This window comes from Balaenoptera ricei, chromosome 12 (genome assembly GCF_028023285.1).
Source record: "Balaenoptera ricei isolate mBalRic1 chromosome 12, mBalRic1.hap2, whole genome shotgun sequence".
Classification (NCBI taxonomy): domain Eukaryota; kingdom Metazoa; phylum Chordata; class Mammalia; order Artiodactyla; family Balaenopteridae; genus Balaenoptera; species Balaenoptera ricei.
The window spans coordinates 52,398,926-52,421,229 of record NC_082650.1 but is presented as its reverse complement, the minus strand read 5'-3'; the positions used below and the strand labels follow the sequence as shown (position 1 = coordinate 52,421,229).

General features: G+C 42.9%; 1 protein-coding gene across 4 annotated transcripts in view; it reads right to left on the bottom strand.

Annotated features, from left to right (window-relative positions):
• The window catches only part of SCML4 (Scm polycomb group protein like 4), a 138,688-nt gene that overhangs the window by 68,920 nt on the left and 47,464 nt on the right, over positions 1 to 22,304 (bottom strand). For 3 of the 4 annotated variants that reach the window (XR_009506198.1, XR_009506199.1, XM_059941471.1), the window contains exon 3: positions 1,170 to 1,384. The exons of the other annotated variant lie outside the window; for it this stretch is intronic. Coding sequence is in view for 1 of the 3 variants with exons in the window: in XM_059941471.1 (XP_059797454.1) it covers positions 1,170 to 1,325 (156 nt within the window). In the remaining 2 variants the exon portion in view is untranslated. The remainder of the gene's footprint in view (positions 1 to 1,169; positions 1,385 to 22,304) is intronic. 4 annotated transcript variants of the gene reach the window in all.

The following is a 22,304-nucleotide window of genomic DNA, read 5'->3' as shown; positions in this document are numbered from 1 at the left end:
AGAAAAAGGAAGCTCTCTTTGTTAAAAAAATAACCAGTGACAGAAGCCTTTGCTTCAAGAGCTGGCTGAGTAAAAGCTTCTTTTACTAAAACCAGTGACCCCCAAATAACTTTAAGTCACCTTCCCCTTACCTATTGTGTCTATTTTCCAGCAGTTGGAAGAACTGTGGAGAACCAAAGGGATAGAGGTTGAATTCATTACCAATTCTTCCAGAAGCTTTGTCTTTCTGCTGACCTGAAATAATTTCCATACATTTTCCTAAATATATGGGAGTTAATTGCCAATTTGCATTTTGGTTTGCGTATTCAGATCTCAAGATGGAAACATAAGCTCTTTATTTCTAGAAAAATAGACGAAGGAAAACTTCTGAAGCTCATTTTCTAATGCCCGAAAGGCTCATGGAAAACAACTGAATGATCTTTCTTCTCTAGCAGACTCTTCAAAAACATCTTAGAGGAGAAGCTCTCCCTGGGGTTTGGGTTGTTTTACGTGATTTCAGTTACATCAGAGAATTTATTCTCCACCCCACAGCCTCGCCAAATCATTAATTCTTGAAAGAGTAACAGGATTTTCATTTTGCCTGATATGTCTCCTTGTAGCCAATCTTGACGTCAGCGCCTTTTGTAAGCAGGAAACTATGAATTAACACCCTGAATTTTCATGATGAGTCCCCTTATTGAGGCTCTATTAGGGAAAACTCTTCACGACCTTTGACACTAGCTTGCTCGCATTATTAATTTAAATGTCTCAGGGACATCATCTGCTTCTACTGAAATTAATGACAAATGAGTTCTGGAAAGTGGCTTCCAGAGCCGCCCTCATAAGAACAGTCAGGGGAAAGCTCAGTGTCTGAAACGTTAATTGAGATGCGAGGCTTAATAATGTGTGTTTAGCTATGACCCTAAAATCTGCTCGCCTTACAACTTTCCCCATCTGGTGTAATTTGCTTTCTCCACTTGTAAAAATGCACACGACAGCGACAGCATGTATTGTGTGCCATGTTGCAACAATGAAGCCTCGTCTGTCACATGCTTCATTGAGAGAAACTTATTTCTCACCCTGTCTTTACCCAGTTTCCAACCTCTCATCACATTTTGCACTGGAGTTCTGCCCAAGCGCCATGCCCCAGCCCAGTTCCACTTTGGAGAAAGGAGATGATGGAGCCATACCTTGTACCCGGGTTTCCGCCCTCTTTTCTTTGGGATCTTCACTGCTGGTAAAGAACCAGCTGAAGCAGAATAAAGGTTATGAACTGCCATCTTCATAGGTGTTGAGTGAAGTGGGGGTCGGCCTCGCTTTCTCCCCGGGATCCTCTGAGACTGCATTTCTGCTGGTGCCAGTCTTACAGAAGGAAGTGACAAATCGCTCACAGGCAGAAGAGGTGCTAAGAATTAGTCCAGACACAAAGCAAAACAAAAACAGAAGTGTTTGTTTGGTTTGCAAGGCAAACATAGATCCAGTTTGGTGATTTTGGCCATACCTACCCCTTAAGGGAGGGGAAGACCAAATATGAGAGAGCCAGGCACCAGTAGGAGATTTTAAAGTGCTGTTGGGCTCCTGGTATAATTTCAAGGATAGTGAATTTCCACGGGACTATAGTGAAGTAGGGAAGATACTGGCTAGGTGAAGAGGACAACAGCTTCCCAGCAACAAGCCAACAGATGGTGTCACCAGCAAGGAGACAACTTTATCTATGTGTCTCAGTTTCCCAGTTCAACTTTGAACTGAAATAATAACAGTATTAAATAAACACAACCGTTTTCTCACATTCACTCCTACCCTTTGGTTGGGTGACAGATTGTTATGACCTTTTTTTTCCCATGAAAGAAATTTAACAGTACAAATCAATTGGATTAACGTTGATTATGTCCCCTATCAAAATGTGGACAGAGATTTGCATACAGAGATGTTCATTTTGACATGATTCAGAACTGCAAAAATAAAATGGATAGAGCCCAATAACAAGCAATAGGGGAATGGTTAATATATCTACAGAATAAAACAGTCAACTAGTTACAAGCCTTGAACAATACTCTTTTTAATAACATGAGGTTGAGTGAAAAAGCATCACACAAATTGCACATAAAATTTATTTCAACTCTGCAAAAATTTATGTGGTGAAAAACTAGAAGGAAACGTGCGAAAATGCTGCCAATGGCAAAGATAGTGGGACTATGGGTAATTGTTCACCACATACAAATCCTTTCCCCCTCGTATTATAATATGCTTAGCATTAAAAATACTTATAATAAGCTTCTCAAGTAAAGTTGGCTAAATCTTGCAGCAAGAGGTAGTTGATCAGCCTCAACCTAGAGAACGCAGCTGTATCATGAGCTCAAGGATCACATTTCCTGGAATGTTCAGGAATGTGGCAAGGGGGACAGAACTTTAGACTTTAATTCAGGGGTGATGTTAGGTGATAAAATTCATTTCTGAGCATTAGTGATACCTAATAGTGGAAATGAGAGGCTCTTTCTCAAAAGGCTGCTGAAAGAGTTGGAAAAGACAATAGAAGCAATCCCTACACCCTGGTCTGGGCAACATTGCAGGGACCAGATTGCTTTACTCAGGAATGAAAACGTCAAATAGTGGGAATTCTTAAAAACATGACAGGGAAGAGACTCCTCTGGTGGCCCAGTGGTTAAGAATCTGCCTTCCAATGCAGGGGACGCTGGTTTGATCCCTGGTCGGGGAACTAAGATCCCACATGCCACAGGGCAACTAAGCCCAGGCGCCGCAACTATTGAGCCTGCGCGCCACAACTAGAGAGAAGTCTTCGCATGCTGCAACAAGAGATCTGCATGCCGCAACTAAGACCCAACACAGCCAAAAATATAAATAAATAAATAAATATTAAAAAATAAAAATAAAATAAAATAAATATTAAAAAAACATGACGGGAAATCTGGGGCGTATCATCTATAGATGTAAGGTCACTTTGTTAATTCTCTGAATATTAATGGTATTCTATCAATGTCTTGATTTTTCTTAGAAACATCATACCTAGTAAATAGAATTTTAAAGCATAAATTAACCTATTGACTGTATTGTTAAATATTTCAGATAGATGGACAAGTTATTAAGGATATCAATTTCCCCTGTTTTTGTCAGTTTAAGAAAAATACTATATCTTATCAATTCTATGATGCATATTTTTTCACATAGTAACATCTTTGAAATCAGGATGCACCCTAAAGCACTGTAAGCATGTCAGAATTCCATAGGGAGCATTTTTTCTTTCTTAGTGGTATATGAAATAATGACATGTGATATATTTAAAGACATCTTAGAGTCAAGGAATTATGATCAATGCAGATAAACCCATATGTAAACAAATATGTAAATGTCTAGACTATTTCTAGACTTAGTGTCTCTGCTCCACAGTGCCAACAAATACCCAAATATTCATTTTCAAAAGAGAGGATTTTAAAAACATTGAAAAACCACAAAAAATTATTCAGTAAGATTTTTGCTATGTGAAACTTTATCTGAATCCCATTTTGAACTACCATGATCAAGTTTCTGCTTCTTCATAATTAGTTTATCTTTACAGATTTTGGAAACAGGAATTTTCCTAGTCTAGGACAAGTTTCTCTACCTTTCTACTTTCCTCTAATGAGGAGGTCAGCAAGTATTTAATAACAACAAGATCAAAAGTCAACAAGAGAAAATCCGCAATCAGAGAAGGCACTGAATTTCTTTCCTCTCATGAAAATGCAAGTCCTCTGGAAGGTTCAATTAGCAGCACTCCTTCCCTCGTGAGTTGGGATACTCTGCTAACTGAGACACTCCCTCACAAAACTCTTCTTGTTGAACAGGTTTTGAAGAGTAAAGGAAGGGTAACAAACTAATGAGCACATTATCCTAAGAATTTGTATCACTCAAAATTACACTTAAGTATCCCCAAATTTCTAATATGCCAGAAATAATTTCCTAGGAAAAATAGTCATCTTTTAAACTGAATTCTTTTGTTCTACTTCCCTCTCCCTAGTGGGAGGAAAAAACAGGACTCGTGCTACTTTCCACTCCCTTCTATAGAAGCACATCCATCGCAGGAGTATGAAGGACCTTTCCAGATAACTAAATCTGATCAACGGACTTCATGCTAATGGAACAACAGTGAAGTATTTTTAGTGGAATACTAAGTACTGGTTAGTGGTTGGGGAGATACTTGGAGATAGGGAGTCTTCCCACAGTCTCCTCAATTCACCATACCTGAATGATTATGTATTTCATCCATCAATCAGGAAGATGCTGTTCCCCAATTCCTTGTTACAAATATATACCATTTTAACACAAAAATAAATCCAATTTTAAGTAATGGGACAGAAAGCTGTTAAAAACTGAATAGTCTATTTTAACCATGGGGGAGTCTCAAAATGTCTTCTTGGAATAATTTTAGAGAGTTGGAGGAAAGCATCTACAAAATGGTTCTTTCAATAACAGATCCAACTTCCTGCACAGAGGAATTCCTGGTGTGGTTCAACTGCTGGCAGGCAGGCTGTGCTGTAGTGGAGAGGGTCCCCCATGAATGTGGCGCCCCGGGTGGGCTACAGCAGCAGCGGCTCCAAGGTTGAGGCTGAGGCCGGGGCCCGGGTCTGGCCGGGGACTGGAGGCTGCAGTCGGGGCCGGAGCCCCCTTCCCAGCCAGAAGTTGCCAGTACCCGACAGTGTACTGGACATGTTCCCGGGCACCGAGGAGTGGCCTGCGGATGGTAGCGCAAAACACAGGGGCCAGGTGCTCACCTTTCCCCACGAGCGGGGCAACGGGGCTGCCCACATCTATGTACCATGTGAGTAATGCACGTGGCTGACACTGACAGGTGCCCCTTATGGGAGGAAGCTGGCCCCAACCAGGAGGAAGAAGCCAGAAACCTCTGACATTGGTGGTGGGAAAGAGATTAACTCAACAGAGAGAGAACAAGTTTCAAGAACTAGGGGATTTTTCTGTTAACTTCGTTTCAGCTTTTCTGGTTTTTGTTTTTATATTGGGGTGTAGTTGATTAACAATGTTGTGATAGTTTCAGGTGTACAGCAAAGTGATTCAGTTATACATATACATGTATCTATTCTTTTTCAAATTCTTTTCCCATTTAGGTTGTTACATAATATTGAGCAGAGCTCCGTGTGATATACAGTTTTTTGAATTCGTTGCCTGAAATATTTTTTACTAACCCTGTGTAAAATGTTCTCCCTGCTCATGAGGATGTGACCAAGGGAGGGTCTAGGGCAGAGTGTCAAGGCCATCCCAGACTGCAGCCGTAGCTGGTACTTTATTTCAAAGAGGGCTGTAGGTGTGCTGGCCTCCAATCTCACCCCACCCTAGCCCTAATGAGTGAGTGGCAGGCAGAAAATGCCCAGGCTTCAGAGTCTGACCTCACTCCACTACCCACTACTCTGTGTGCCCTTTAGTAAGTTGCTGACTTCTCAGAGCCTCAGTTCCCTCATCTCTAAAATGGGGATAGTAGTAATACCTATCCTCTAGGACTTTGGTGAAGATTAAATCAGATAATCTATGTCAAGTTCTTAGCACGATACACGGAGAACGTAGTGGCTCTTATTATTTTGTGTTAGATCAGGTAGACTCTTGGAACCTCCATTTCCCCATCCACAGAATGAGAATGATTCTCTATACTGCCTGCTCCACAGGGCACTTGGGCAAATCGAGTAACTTATTAGGAGTGAGCAGACTATTAACATTGCAGCTCTAGTCACATGTTTGGTTAAAAATGAATAATCTGTGAACATACAGTGGTGGTCCTTGTTGTGTTCTTTGTCTTTATGAACAATTAGGAGCATTCTAAATGTCTATCAGGAGATTCTAAATGTCTAGTAAATGCCTGATTAAAGAAATGAACTGTTTCTGATTATGGGTTACTGTGGAGCTGTAATCATGAGTTTGATTTATGTAATGAGAGGAAGGCTGTCCAACATGTAGTGTTATATGGAGAAAGCCAATCGAAGAACTGGTATGCCCTCATCGTTTTTAACAAATAAGATATATACGTTAGTACATGCACTGAGAAAAGGCTGGGGAAATAGGCATCACATTTGACAGCCTTTATCTCTAGGGTAATGTCTTGAAAGTGGGCTGTATGTGCCTGGGGAAGGGATCAAGATGATCCATTAGAGAGAAAAGTATTAAAACCTTTTTAGGTATTTCTCTTTATCTCATCTTTTAAAATTTCTGTTGTTCCAAGTGTACATTTTATAACACATAATTTTGCAGTGTAGCACATGTTTGAAATTTATAAATAAATACACATTTATTGCGGGTAAAAAAAAACAAAACAAAAAAAACCAGATCCAGACACTTTGGAAAAGATGGTGGCAAAACTGCAGGGTCCCCAAAGTCTCCCTTTCCAAAACTAAGACATGAACAACAACAAAAAGTAAAAATAGCAAAGATCAATACTGAAAATAAAGAAAGGTCCCAATCTTGGGCTGCAGTGGAAACAAAACAGATGGAAATTTTTTAGGGAAAACAAAACTATGGATGATAGACAATCACAATTTATCAAATATTTAAGGAAAAGGTCAAAACTAATAGCAAAGTAAAATACTCAAAGATATATTAAGAGGCTGTCATCAAGCATAAAGAGCCTCTCTGTGTCTTAAGAAACTTCCTTTAAGAATGAACAACAACAAAAAAATCCTAAAAAAAATACACTCAACAGCAAAGGGAAAAATCTATAAGCATTTAGGCAGAACAAACAGATCATTTACAATAGGAAAAATAAACAGCCTAGCTGTCTTCAGCTCCATTAGCCAGAAGATAATGGAATCACTATGGTGGCCATTTTTCCAGATATTTATTGTTGCCACACTTTCTCCCATCACAGGGCCTTTGCCTACAATGCTCTTTCCTCCTGCTCTGGCTTAGTCCCCTCATTCTTCATCAGTTAGCTCAAGGAAACTTACCCTGAGTTCTCATTAAGGTTCCCTAAGCTTAGAGTTCCTCAGCTGTGACTACTGCATGTAAAGCATCCACAATGGAACTTGGACAAGAGAAGCAGATGGGAACATGAAGATTATACCACCTGCTGTGCCTCTGATCTAGCAGTCACCTTTCTTCTGCCAGCATCCACGACACCGGGGTAGGCTAACCTGTCTGCTTGCAGAGGATAAAATTTCAGACCCTTCTCTGTTCTTCATATAGACTTAATAAGAAGTGGAAGGAGTCACATGAAGAAAATAATGGTTTTTGAAATTCTACTTATGCCTTAAAAATAAGATGAATAAATTAAAAGATTAATCTATCATTGGACAGATGGATATTTTAAGAATATAATTTTTACCTAAATTATCCTATAAATTAAGTGTAATCACATTAAAAATCCAAACTGATTTTAAGAAAAGAAAGACAAAACAAAGGCCAGCAGGAGAGACTTGCCCTTCTGGTTCTTAAAATGTGTTATAAAACTATAACAACGGCAGTAGTATGGTACAGAAATAAGCAATCAGATCAATGGAAAAGTTAGTCCAGAAATTAAACGTATATTAAATTTCCATTTGTTTGAAATTTAGGATCATTTCATATCAGTGCAGACAGCTCAATAAATAATTTGTGGACAACTGGCACTTATAAATCAATAAAGTTTTGACTATATGTCAGCAAAACAAATCCTAGAGATATCTAAGACTAAAATATACAAAAATAAAAGAAACATTAAGAAGTGCTGGAGACAATATAAGTCAATATTTTTATACTCTTGGGATGGGGATGGACTTTCTAAGTATGATGGAAAACTCAGGAAGTGGACATTGGAAAGACTGACGGACATGACCACAAATGCTTTCATATAGCAGAAGTACAATCATGAATAAGGTTGAAAATAAATGAAAATCTGAGGAAACTATTTGCTACATATGGAACCAATAGAAGGTTAATACAAAGAACTTCTTCAAATTATTAAAATAAAAATTAACACTCCAATAGAAAAGTGGGCAAAGGACACAGACAACTCACAAAAGGCAGGGGGTGTGTTGGAGAAGGCAAGAAAGAAAAAAAGAAGAAAGAAAAGGAAGGAAGGAAGGGGGGAGGGAGGAAAGAGAGAGGAGAGAAATAAATGATCAACTATTACAAGAAAAGATTCTAAACTTCACTGGTAACCTTCCAAAAAGTAAATTGAGATATCATTTGACACTTATCAGATTGATAAATGTGAATAACCCTGATAATACTCCATGTTGGCAAGGCGGTAGAGGAAATTCCCATTTACTGTTGGTAGAAGTAGAAATTGGTTAAATTTTCTGGAGGACAATTTGAAAATCACTTACAAGCTTTATACGTGCACACTTCCTAATCTAGCTATATCACTCCTAAGGATTTATCTTAAGAAGATAATCTGGGAAGAACACAAAGATAGACCGCCAAGGATATTCTTCAAACATTGTTTATGATAGCAAAACACTGAAAGCAATCAAAATGCCCCTCTCAAAGCAGCCTTCGTTTAGTAAATTATTTCACATTCATAAAATGGAATACTTTGTAATTTGTGTGTATATACATACATGCCTATATACATGCATTTATAAAGATTGCAAAATAGCATTTATAGTACAATTCTATTCATACCTCTTTTACATACACAGATAGAGAAAAATCTGCATGTGTTTAGGCACAGAAAGAAGTCTGAGAAAGATAATCATCAAAAAGGCTGATGGTAGTTGCTCTGGGCAGAAAAATATTGAAAGATGATTTTGCTTTCTTCTTTGTACCATTTTGCATTATTTGAATTTTTAAACCATAGGCAGAAAAATAGTATAAAGGGAAAATAAACAATGAGTGAATAATTCTCATTCTCTGGAAGTTTCTATTGGAAATTTGTGCTTCTTTAGATGGCCTTTTGTTTTCTTGTTTTCTAACGGTTTTGGCTCCTAATCCACAGAACTTCACTGGCCACTGCTTTAACATCTCAAATAAATTGTAAGAAAAAGGCAAAAAGACTTTATAACCAATAATACAGAGAAGGTTGTTTCAGAGCTAAGAATGTCCATGAACAGATGGTGGACAGGGGTGCTTTGCTGGGCTCCTGAGAGAACCAGCTCACTGCCTTTACCGGCCTTGATACCACCTCCCTGCAGGCACTTCCACCCAGTTGGCAGCTGGGTTACTGCCCTTCCCCCAAAGATTTCCACTCATCTCCAGAGACCTTCAAAAGACCTCAAGTGCTTCCAAGGACATCCTAGCCATGGGCACATAATTTGATACAACCAACTATATAAATCATTTGAGAACTGTCAAAATCCCGAGGTATATATGATACCTCTGAATTTCTCTGTTTTCAATTGTGGACTTTGGTAAATACAGACTGCCTCAGTTCACTTCAGAACTGGAAGCCATCTTAGAGCAAAGAGCTTTAGTAAACATTAAAAGATCCTGTCCTTAGAACAACCTAACATTCAAGTCTCTAAATCTCCAAGTTATAACCTTTAAGTGGTTGTCAAATCCTGACAACGTATTAAATCAAGTGATTTGCTGCTGGTTTTCTAAGTCTCCCTCTTCTTATCAAAAACAGGCTTGGCTTGAAATATTATAGCTGAAACCAAGAGAAACTAAGATCTGGTCTATGAATTTGGGGATGACAGTTTACCTGCTTGCCTTGCAGATCTAATACACATAAATCAAGATCCTGGCTAATGGTACTTCATCAAGGTAAAGAACAAGGAATTACCAAATTCAAAGCATACACCAATCCCATGGGGCCATTGAGTCACCTAATTCAATCCTGAGGCATGTGTTCATGTATCCATTCATTCATTCACTTTTTCATTTATTAATACATCCAAGAAATATCTGTTGAATATGAAGTGAGTGTCAAGTATTGTGCATAGGCACTTGGATTACAGACAAGAGTAAATAAAACACATCTCCCTAAGATATGCACTATGGAGAAGCAGACAAGTAAGGAGGCAATAATAATATGTGAGGTAGATGGTATAACAAAGGTTTCCTATGAAATGCTATGAGAACATCAAGGAGAAAAGAAATCATTTCTTGGAAATGAGTGGAAAGAGTGGAGGAGTGGAAAGAGTGGAGGCAGGAGAAGCACAAAAAAGGTGACATCAGAGCTAGGATTTTCCAGGCAGAGCAAGCTAAGCGCACAGAGCTGGCGATAGAGCAGGTACGTTCAGGAATGTTTGGTGGTGCATGGAGAAGGGATTGGGCCAGCCAGACCGAAAGCAAGACCAATGGCTTTCTGTTGTTTCTAAAAGCATTGAGACAAGTTACAAGGCTCTCTAGCCTCCTAATGGACTCGAGATTATTTCCTTCTATTAACTGCATGGGATGGGTTTCTGACTTTGGTGTCAGTCATGCTCTTTCTCACTGTCATTTTAAAAGTACAACCAGAAGACAACCCTCAGAATAGGAGAAAATATTTGCAAATGAAGGGATTAATCTCCAAAATATACAAACAGCTCATGCAGCTCAATATCAAAAAAACAAACAACCCAATGAAAAAATAGGTGGAAGACCTAAATAGACATTTCTCCAAAGAAGATATACAGATGACCAACAAACACATGAAAAGATGCTCAACATCACTAATTATTAGAGAAATGCAAATTAAAACTACAATGAGGTATCACCTCACACTAGTCAGAATGGCCATCATCAAAAAATCTACAAACAATAAATGTTAGAGAGGATGTGGAGAAAAGGGAACCTTCTTACACTGTTGGTGGGAATGTAAATTGGTACAGCCACCATGGAGAACAGTATGGAGGTTCCTCAAAAAACTAAAAATAGAATTACCATATGACCCAGCAATCCCACTACTGGGCATATATGTGGAGAAAACTATAATTCAAAAAGATACATGACCCCAACATTCATTGCAGCACTATTTACAATAGCCAGGACATGGAAGCAACCTAAATGTCCATCAACAGAGGAATGGATAAAGAAGATGTGGTACATATATAGAATGAAATATTATTCAGCCATAAGAAAGAACGAAATAATGCCATTTGCAGAGACGTGGATAGACAAAGGGACTGTCATACAGAGTGAAGTAAGTCAGAAAGAGAAAAACAAATATGGTATAATATTGCTTATATGTGGAACCTAGAAAAATGGTACAGATAAACCTATTTGCAGGGCAGGAATAGAAAGGCAGACGTAGAGGACGGACGTGTGGACACATGGGGGGACGGAGAGGGTGGGATGAATTGGGAGATTGGGATGGACATATATACACTACTATATATAAAACAGATAACTAATGAGAATCTACGGTACAGCACAGGGAACTCTACTCAATGCTCTTGTGGTGACCTAAATGGGAAGGAAATCTAAAACAGAGGGGATATATGTATACATATAATTGATTCAGTTTGTTGTACAGCAGAAACTGACACAACATTGTAAAGCAACTGTACTCCAATAAAAATTAATTAAAAAAAAAAAGTACAACCGGAATCTTATTTTCTCTCGTTCTGGGGGCACCATGTTGAATTCACCATAAGCCAGAGTCTCTAGCATCATTCTTTTGCCAGCAGCCTCGTACGCATCCTAATACCCACGGCTCCCCAGGCTGCTTAGGTCTGTATGTGAGGTGGTTTCAAGCAAGTAGGATGAGCCTTGGCATCTATCTAAAATTCAACCACTCTCCAAGGTGACCTAAGCCCTCCTGCTTCAGGGACCTTCCCTTCTCCACACACTGATCTCTCCCTTCTCTCAACTCCTTCACCACCTATTGCCTGTGCCGCCAGTTTCAGCAGGCACTGATTAAATGATGGTTTATATAGTTTTCTCACTGCAAGCACGTAAGTGATTTCTGTCCATCCCTGGAGGCCCGGGGCCATGTTTCCTTCATTTGTCACTATGCTCTTCACAGCACCTGGTGCAATGTTGCCCCCACAGAGTGCACCTGGCACCTGTGGCAATACCATTCGCCATGGAGTCTGCCATCTCACCGAGGCTCCTGGCCCACAGCTGGTGTCAGAGCTGTGCATTCATATGTTTTAATTTTGGCTAGAAATATATGAACATAATAGAACACTCTGCTGGTCAATGAAAGCTTCATACCATAAGAAGAGGGACAGCAATATAATCTGTTGAATGGAGAAAAAGAATTCCCTTAATATACATTTTTCCCCAATTCTGTCACAAAAATTGGGCCCACAGAAGCCAAAACTAACACTCATTTGTACTCACTCCTGGCACTCACTTTTTGTTCTCTGCCACTATTTTCCACTGGAAATAAAAACCAAGACTCCTTAGAGGGAGCTGATTCTGTATCTTGGGGACAGAGAAAGGCCAGAATTAGCTTGGAACATCTTATTATTACCAGACAAGGATGACTTTAAGAATATCAGGGGTGGTGCTAAGAGGACAAAGAAGCAAGTTGTAACAATTTATGAATCAACCATAATAATAACAATGGTAATATAGTGAATTGAAATAATTGTTTGTGAAAGGCTATGAGTTCTTTATGATACTCAGAAGACTAAGCTAAGGTGCCCCAAACTCTATTTGTAATTGTTTTAATACAATAGAAGGGAGAATAGAATAAAATATAACTTATTTATCCACTGATTGCATACTGATATGCCCTTGTCTTTCCATGTCTAAATACACATGGGTGAGTACAAAGAAATTATAAATAAGCCAGCTTATTCTGGAAAAATAGCAACTGACCCAGGAACGAAAAGGACTGGTTAGCCCCTGTTGTGCCACATAATAACCAGGTAGAAAGTGGGTTCAAGAGAACGTTGAAGGCGATGAATCTGTTCATCTGTTGAAGGCGATGGTCTTTAGAGGGGTTCTAATGTGCAGACTTACCCCCTCAGTCCCCAGAGATGAAGCTTCTAGATGTGCAGAGTAAGTGTGTGGAGACTTCAAGGTGCAGGCGCCTCCTTCTGCACAGAACTCCCAGCTCTGCTGCTGGGTAGGCGCAAGGGCTTCCCGCCTCCTTGTAACTGGCTGTCGGCTGAGAGGGTAGATTCTAAAGCCTGTCACATCCATTCCACCCCTGGCTGAACTTACAAAAGCCCCTCCCTCCCTGATTCTGCAACCTTCCCTGCATCAAGAAAGGGTGCAGCAGCCAGGGTGATAGAGAGCCAAAATTCATATATTTAAGGGGAAGGAGGAAAGATACATGAAGGAAGAGGAGAGAATATGAGCCTCGAAGTGGGGAAAACACCCATTCCAATCTGCAGGGTTTGGAAAACGTTAGAACATTTGAAAGCATGAGAGGCAGGCACACCGCAGAGGTATGAATTATTTACTGGCTGGGCAGCTGCTTGGCGGTACCCTCAATCAACTATTTTCTGGGTCCTGCCAGTACCCTCAGCTGGCACAGGAAGAAGAGAAAGCTGCTTCTAACTCCAGCACCACCATCTGGCCTAGAGCTGCTCCTCAGAAGGTAAACTTCAGAGGACAAGGGAAAGCAGAGGCCAGACCCCAGAGGCACTGGCTGCCACCTCCTTGTTTCAAGTGTTCATCCTTTTTTTAAAACTCCAGTCCCCCACACTGACAGGCCCGCCCCCCCCTGATGTCCTTAGAGAAGACAGCCCTCCGGAGATTCCACGGGCCAGCCCTGGCCGGCCTCCCTCAGCTCCGCCCCTTATGCTACGCAGCAGTTCTCTACACCGGGGGCCTGGTCCCCAAAGCTGTTTTCCAAGCTTGCCATGACAGCTGGCTGCTGGCTGCGTTTGCTCAATGGGAAGTGCCGGTCTGAGTTTGGAGGTGGCTGTTGGCATGGGTGAAGCCAGGGCTCTGTCACCCACTGCCTCTGCTTTGCTGGGTCTCCGCCAGGAGCTGCCTCTCCTCTGAGGCTCTAGCTCCCGCTGGGCAGGCCCACGTGGTCCCACACTCTGCTGGGTGGCCTGGCCCTGCCTCCTGCCACACCACCTCGCCCCTCTGCCCCTCTAGCCTACAGTGGCTCACCTCCAGGGACCGTGGCTAATGGTCCAGCCTCCTGTGTTGGCTCTTCCATCACTGTGCCACCATTTCCCTGCATTACACGCCCAGCGCCTTAAATACTAAAGAGGTTTCCTAGTTAGACCCCGACAGACTGACGTGGAAAGGCAGGTCAGTTCATGACGGGGCAGAACTTTGTAAGAAAGCCTCCTTTGGGAATTTCCCATCTTTCCTGCTACCTCAAAGAATGGAGTCTATCTCTCTGTGGCCACACCTGGAGCTCTGCGCACATGCAAACCCATGGGTTGTGAGCAGGAACCTGGAGGAGGGAGGAGATAGAATGCTTTCTGCCATTGCTGTGGTCAGCAGAATCGTGGCTAAGAAAAATAAGAGCAAATGACCTTCAAGGTAAATGTTTAAGTTTACATAGTAGCATGGATAGCATGCTATCATGTGGTAGGTGAGGAAGATACACATACAAATATATACACTCACACATATATACACTTATATATGCATAAAATACCTCAGGGAGGGTTTAAAAATGGTGGCATTCATCTCTTGGAGGTTGGCGGTGGGAGGACTGGCATTTTTCTCTGCATACTGTTTTCTACCTTTTGTATTTTGTGTCTATTCTAAAATAAAAATAACGAACAAATAAATGAGCTCATCCACAATCTCTTACTCCAGAGAAGAATGAATGAGTGGCTCTACCATCTGCAGCCATTGATCAGCCAGGGCCATCTGCACTAGCATGTACGGGTTGGGATGGGCCAGGTGCTCTGGACCCTGCAAGGACCACAAATCACAAGCCAATATGTGGGTGCTACACTCATTGGGTGCCATGGTTGTGTGCACTTGTACTGACCAGGACAACTAATAACCCCAATGACTTGACTGACTAGACCAGCAATTGTTTCAAAAGGCATTCATAGGCCATAAGGCATAGTATTAGCTGCTAGTGGAAGTGACCCCAGATTTAGGGCGCTAGCCTCTAGTCCTGGCTCTGCTCCTAACAGGCAGAGAGATAAAGACCACTCAAACTCTCCCGGCCCCCGCCCTCTAATCTGTGCAGGTTTTGATCTCTAAACTCCCTGAAGAACAAAGCTGACAGATACCTCCAGTAAGAAGACAACAAGCCCTTGTTCAATCCAGACAGTTTCTCACTTTACATTGAAGCACCAGCGAGAAGAGCACCAACGCCCCCATGTCCCTTGTCCCATAGGACAACACAGAAACAAAAAGGGCCAGATGACTGCACCCTGTTGCTGAGGAGCCCTCATGCTGCAGGAAGCAGTTTTAGAGGCTGCAGCTGCACCCTCAGGGAGAGCCAGGCGAAGGCCTCGCCCAGGAGGCAATGGGAGACTGTCCCACGATGGCCCCTGGGCAGATAGGGAGGTGAGTGGCAAGCGGCCTGCTAGCAGCTCCTCACAGGCCCCCTACACGCTCGTGGTCTGGGAGCATCACAGGGGCTCTGCCAAGACTCACATCAGCTTGGTTGAGCCTTGCCTGGTGGCCTATGTGGAGACGTGCCAAGTCCCCAGGGTGCCATGGCTGAGCCGGTCCCCATACTCCCCTCCAGCCTTCAAGAAGCTAAGCACCGAGGAGGGGAGAAGAGATATTTGTACACGATATGGCAGGAGGACGGTTCTGAGGCAACTTGTACCCTTAGGATGAGGACCAAAGGGTCCAGGATGCTCAGAGAGAAGAGGTCTGTGGGGCTGAGATTCTTGGGGCCGCAGAACAACCAAGGGAAGTCAGAGCGTGCGGCTTGCTAACCTCTCTCCACCTCACTCTCCGCAGGTCCTTGCAGCCTGGCACTCCCCGAGGGGCCCTGGGCATCCCCCCCTTTGCTACTGAACCAAGAGGACATCCAAACTGAAGGGGGTCCCCTGATGCAGCCCTGGAATTTTGCCCTATTACCTACTCCTAGCTCATTTCAGGTGGCTTTCATGGGCTTGAACATAGTGGTGAAACTGATCTGCTTCCAGGCTGAAGGGTAGAAGGAGAACTCAAGGTGAGTGAGTTGAATCACAACAAGTCTCCTCAGAAGCCTCTAATGTGGTGCCCTCACTCACAGTTTTTTCTAAGGTCGGAGTCAGAGAAGTGCCGTTACTTGATCTTTGCCCAGCTTTTCAAGAGAGAGATCCATCCTTTCTCCAAAAGCCATCAGCTTCTCCCTGAAATGTGAGGCCTTTCCCCTTGGCTAGATAAAAAGGAATCACTTTCCTCAAGAAGGTGGCTTTCTAGAGACTCCTCCCGCACAGCTCTGCCTGGAGAGGATGTTTCCGTTCTACATCCCCCCAGTGTCTGTGACTGACAATTTCTATCACAACACCACAAACATGTCATTCCATTTATTGATATCCTTGTCTGTGTCTCCTAATATATCTGAGCTCCTTGAAGGAGGCATTGTGTCTTGATCAACATATCCCATCTCATTTAGCATCTAGTACAACTTAGGGACTTAACAAATATTTATTGAATAAACGATGAGTGAAGGATCACAACCCAGCCCCTCTTCCAGGACTCCCTCCCCTCCCCAGCACTGAGGCAGCAGGATCCAGCCCAGGGCACTTGGCCACCAGCAAGCTCAGAACTCTACCCCACAAGAGCCACTCTCCTACAACAAGGCCACCCCAGCAAGACACAGTGCCCCACATGCTCCCAAGATGGGCCTTCACCTACTTCATCTCTATTCATTTTCATGATTCTCTAAGATAAGTATTACTGTCCTTGGATTTACAGATGCAGAGCTATGGCCCAGAGAGGTCGCATGAGATCACCCATTAGTGGGCAGAACTCAGATTCCACCCCAGGGTCCTCTGCACAAATCCCTACAGCTGCCTCCCAGGGTCAGCCCTGGGTGGCATGCCAGGAGCTGGCAATGGAGCTGGTCAGGGGGACAGGAGGGAAGCCCAACCCTTCAAGACACATCTCCACATCTCTATAGGATGTAAAGAGGTGACACTGACACTAAGGGAAAGCTTAGGTGGTATCAGGCAACCCAATCAACTCACTGAGCATGTGGTGACTGAACAGTCAGGAGCACAGTTATTTGGCCAGTGCCTGTGACATACAGACTGATCCAAAGATTTTTGAAAGATTATTTAAGAGCAGTTGCAGGCAGCAGTAAGGCAGCGTGTGCTGGAAGACGCTGTCTCTGCTGGGAGGTGGAGCCAGTGACCTTCTGTCACTTGGTCTCTGAACTCAGTCCACAGTGTAGGGAAAGGCACTTTTTTAGGGCAACTACAACAATTTCTTTTTTTGAAAACCACAATTTCCTGTTTTGTTCTCTATTTATACTTTACATTTAGTTTTGAGAAAGCACTGGTGGTTTGGTGTTTTGGTTGTTTCTAGTTCAGTCTTTATCAACAAACCAAACTTTCTTTTCAAGACGATGTTTTGTCATATAACCGAACTGTAGACCTAGATTCCTTTAAAATACTTTGCTAAGAAAAATTCTTAAAGCTTTAACAATAAGACAAATCACAACTCTCTAAATCAATGCTTCACGGAATGGGAATCCGTTCAGCAGTCCTGGGGGTTGTGAATTCCTCAAGGATTTCACACAGGGATGTTTTAGACAGCATCCTTTTCAACACAAACATTTTCACAAAAATTTTCAGGCACAGAAATGTGAAACTATGCTATCTGCATTATGATACTCTTTGCAAAACACTGAAGTATCCAAGACACTGTTAGTGGTCTGCAATGAGACTTAGCAACTCAATGTTTGCCCTGGAAGAACTCACTGTCTAAGAAAGATACACACCTTGGACTGTCTAAGAAAGATATACACATTGGCTCCACATAGGCAGGATACAGCAGTCAACAAATATGAAAATAACCCAGGAACCAATGCCCTCACCTCTTTGCAAGTCAAGGAGAGATATACGTTAGAGGTGAAAGGCAACAGCACGTGCATGTTTATCTTGAAACTGATTTTGGTCCTCTGTGTTTGGTGGTGGGAAGCTTTGCTTCCCCAACATACAAGGACCGTGTTTCTTTGATCGAGGGGCCAGTAGGAGGAGCTGGTGGTCAGGGTCCAGCGAGCAAGGATCAGGAGAGCCGGTTTTGAATTGAAGTGAGAAGTAACTAGAAAAGCAGTGTGACGCTTGGGCGTCAGTGTCCTGACCTGTCAAACAGAGATACCAGTTCTTGCCAGGGTCACATCACCAGGCTGCCTTGAGAATCCGATAAGAAAATGACCACAAGAGCCCATCCTGATCTTATTATTATTAAAGAAATACACCCAAATGCATCCAGAGAATGCCACGCTCCTCATCTCCGCCTGCAGAGCGTCACGCTAGTCCTGTCTCCCGGCTGGATTACACCCTCCTCATGGGGGTGAAGCGGCTGTGGACACCCTGGCATCTGGGGGTCTCAGAGCTCTCCAGAAAGCTGTGAGGCTGGAGGGGTCCTTGATGCCTCGCACTGTCACCATCCGTCATCTGTACGTGCAGTCACTGCGCACTGGTTCACTCTTCCCCTTATTTCACAAAGAAGAATCCCAGGGTCTTTAAATAGGAATGGAAACTATCACCAGGTCTGGGAATAGAAAGGGTGAAGGGAAGGAAGGGCTGGAACAAAGAGTACTGGGAAACTTTTCCCTGTGGTATTTTTTGTTTCTTTGTTTCTGTATTTGTTTTCCTAACATAAGAAAGGAAAACAAAGTGTAGTCCTAATTTGCTTCTGATCACCAAGGGTCACAAAGGCTTCCCAGTTGTCCTGTTAAGTGCAGTTGCAGCATTATCCCACCAGGGACACGGTGGGCTGGTCACCACTTCTTGGACCAGTGTCCCCCAGTGGCCACCCTTAAACAGCCTGGGGCCCCAGAGTTCACGGTACTACAAGACTAGGGATGAAAAAGCAACTTCTTGGCCCTCAAAAGGGAAGCGCTGGTCAGAAATGGACTCTTATCCCCTTGGTCATTCCTTCAATGATTCAACAAATACTTTCTGGGCACAATACTGTGTACCAGGCCCTGTGCAGAGCCCACTGGGGACATGAAGATGAACCCAGAGTGATCCCTTCCCCAGAGACTCTCAGGAGGACAGAAGGAAAGCAGAGCACCTACAGGTCACAACATCTCCTCAGGTCCCAGCCCATCCTGACCACACACACACACACACACACACACACACACACACGCCTCCTTCCAGGGGGGCCCCAATGGCATGTTGTGGTGTGCAGAGCACAGCCAAATTCTCAGTCTCCATCTCCCAGGATGGCTCTTAGCCTGGTGACACTCGCAGGTCACTCAACAAGGAAAAGCAGTCACAGCACACACTCAGTCCAGATAAGGAGGGGTGGCTGGTAACCACAAAGACAAAGTTTCTGCAGACCAGGCGTGCCAGCCCATGGCACAACAGCCAAGTTCATGTTCGGGTCTTCCCTGAGCAACTCCTTCTTCCCTTGGGACACCCCACCCATGGAGCACGGGATCCCCAGTCCCTCCAGCCCTTATCAGTGCCTCCCTCACACCTGTGCCCCTGACGCTGCAGGCGCTGTCCCTGGTAGACATGGTTACACATAGGGCCCAGCTCACAGGACCAACAGGGTAACAAACAGTGGATGAATAAGTAAATGGACAAAAGAAGCATGTAACTGTGCATGCATTATTTTGTTAAATTCTCACTACAAGTCTTTAAAACAAGTATTATTATGTACCCCCATGACACAGATGAAGAGTCTATCAAATCTACACAGATGAGGGCTCAGAGAGGCTCTGCGCCTTGGGCCAGACACAGCCTCTCACCACCAGCAGCTGGTTAACAAGATGTTAGTCACTGAGACCCAAGGAGTGTCATCTCCCAGGGCTTTTGTTTCTGGCTGGAGGTGGAGTGGGAGGTGTTGTATTTTAAAATGTCTGACCGAAAAGTCTGGAAGCCTTGCACACAACCTGAGAGAAGTCAAGGATGTTATTACTGCTGTACCTGGGCTGGGTAAAGCTTATGTGACCTGCTGGGGCCCTGCATGCAGTGAGTCCTCAGCAAATATGATTTGATTGACTCATAAAAAGAAAGGGAGGGAGGGGAGCATAGAACAACACAACTGTGGCCTTCTACTGCTTGGTTGTGAAAGAAGAGGTCAAAAAAGGAAAAAATAATGACTCTCTCGTCCTGGTCTCTCTCCAGTGGGTTAGCAGTCAGCAAACAGGGGCTTCCTGGATAATTTTCTACATCTTCTCCCCTTCTCAGAGGTCTCCTGAGGCTGTGCAACGGCAGTTAAATCAATTCTTAATTAGCTTTCAACATTTACCTTTTGAAAATCCATACCTATATGAATATTTATTGAACACTTACCACTTACTAGGTGCAAGGCACGTGTGCCAGGCCCTGGAGATACAAAGGGGCATCAGGACAAGCATGCAAACAGAAAAGTATCTGCAGCGGCAGGCTTGCCTGGCCTGGGACAAACCTTGCAAACTTACTGCAAGAGGCAGGCAGAAAAGTCTCAGCAGAGGTCAAAGCACAGAAGGAGCGGAGAGTGACAAAAAGCACTAAAGAACACAGGGATGTGCCATTGGGTTAACTTTTATTTTTCAAAGCAAGAAGAACAAGGATGGAATTAGCCTACTGCTTAAAATAGACTGGAGAGTTCGCAAGTGACAGTGAGCTGCCAAAAGGCTCGGGGACTATTTGTTCCTGTTTAGTACGGGAAGGGGAAGGATCTCAAACTGGAGGCAGCAGAACACAGGGTGAGAAAGAGGTCAGCTGCCCTGGGTCGGGACAGAAAAATTGGTAACTGTTCATCACTTCAGTGAGCTCAGTCTCTCCAGACTCAGACAAACCCTTCCTCCAGGGCAGCAGGAGTTTACACATAGGGTCTCAGAGCTGCTGCTGGAAATTTCTGAGAAATCATGGAAAGTGGAGAAGTACTAGAAGAGCAGAGGGGCATATTTTATCCCGATTTTCAAAACAGGTTGAATTCTGGATGTGAATAAGCCATTACAGAACTGATATTTAAACAAATTGGTAAACTCTTATAAAAAAACGTGGCCATCACTAATATTGGAACATTGGCTCGCTAAGAGCAAATTCCCTTAAAGTTTAAGGGTTAACCTAACTAGATTTATTGATGGGGCGAGGGGGGTGGGTGGGGAAGCAGGGATTAGGTTGGAAATCAGGAATGCTATAACCACGGGCTGTCTTGATTACCACAAAGTATTTGGCAAAATTTCCCAAGATTATTTCACGGATCAAGATAGTACATGTGAGTAGAAGGATAATACTTTTGGGTAGAATTGTAACTAATGAGACACCACCTAGGCTCTAAGTTGCATAACTAATGACGACACCAATCTGCAGGTTGTCTCTAGTGGCATGCCACAGGTCTCTAGTGTAAGTTATATTCTCCCTGATGACATGGATGAAGATTTGGAAAGCAGGTCTATCAAATAAAAGTGGATAACACAAGTCTGGGAGGGACAGCTAATGCTACAGGTTACAGAATTAAGATTAAAAAAAATTTTAACCCAGTAAACCAAATCAATCAAATAGAAATTTTAAAAGACAAAATACTTAGAATCCTCATTCACAGATGTACAGGAGAGACTTGACAGGAAGGCTTCCTGTGTGAAAAAGATCTAGGAATTTTAGTTAACGACAAGTCTTTTTTAGACCAGGGTGTGGGCTATTTTATTAAAAAGCTCACAAGATTATAGATTATGTAGAGTTTCCAGATCAAAGGAAACAACCTCATTGTCTGCAGAACACCTAGAGTTTTACACTTGTTTCTGAGGGCAAAAATTAAAGGAAATATTATATCCAAAAGGAGGAGAAAATGGCATATGGAAACTTTCCTCTGTGGAACAGTTGAAATAACTGAGGACCCTTAGCTTGGAGAAGAGATTGATTATTCCATGTGGCACAACGAGTCAGAACCAGAATATAATAAGCAGCCTCCAAAATGGCCCCCAATGATCCCCATCTCCACTCCCACACTGTAAATTAATTTATTAACGGAAACATTGATTACTCAGAATTCTCATAATCTAAGACCCAGTCTAACTCAAAAGTGGGAAAGCAGTAGTTAATGCGCTTCCTTACATCAGCAGCAAGAAGAACTGAGTGAGATACTACGTATTGCTGCCAGTGGGTATTTATTCTACGGGGCAGGAAGCCCCTGCATGCACGTGAAACACAGAACCAATAACTGGGAATCATACCGGACAAAAAAATACTTAACCCAAGCTGAACAGGACAGGACATTGGCTTCCTCCTCACTGCTTCTGGGCGAGCGTCTTTCTCACTGTGACTCAGGTGGACTCACATTCTTTCTGCTTTCATCTCCTCTGTCACTTCTTTATAGGATGAGTTGCACCTCTCTATCTGGGGCAAATCCCAAATTCTAAGAAGCCCAGTTAAGTAAGGACATTAGAGCCTATTAAAACAAGAAGGTCAGTATAGGAAAAGAAAAATATTGTATCC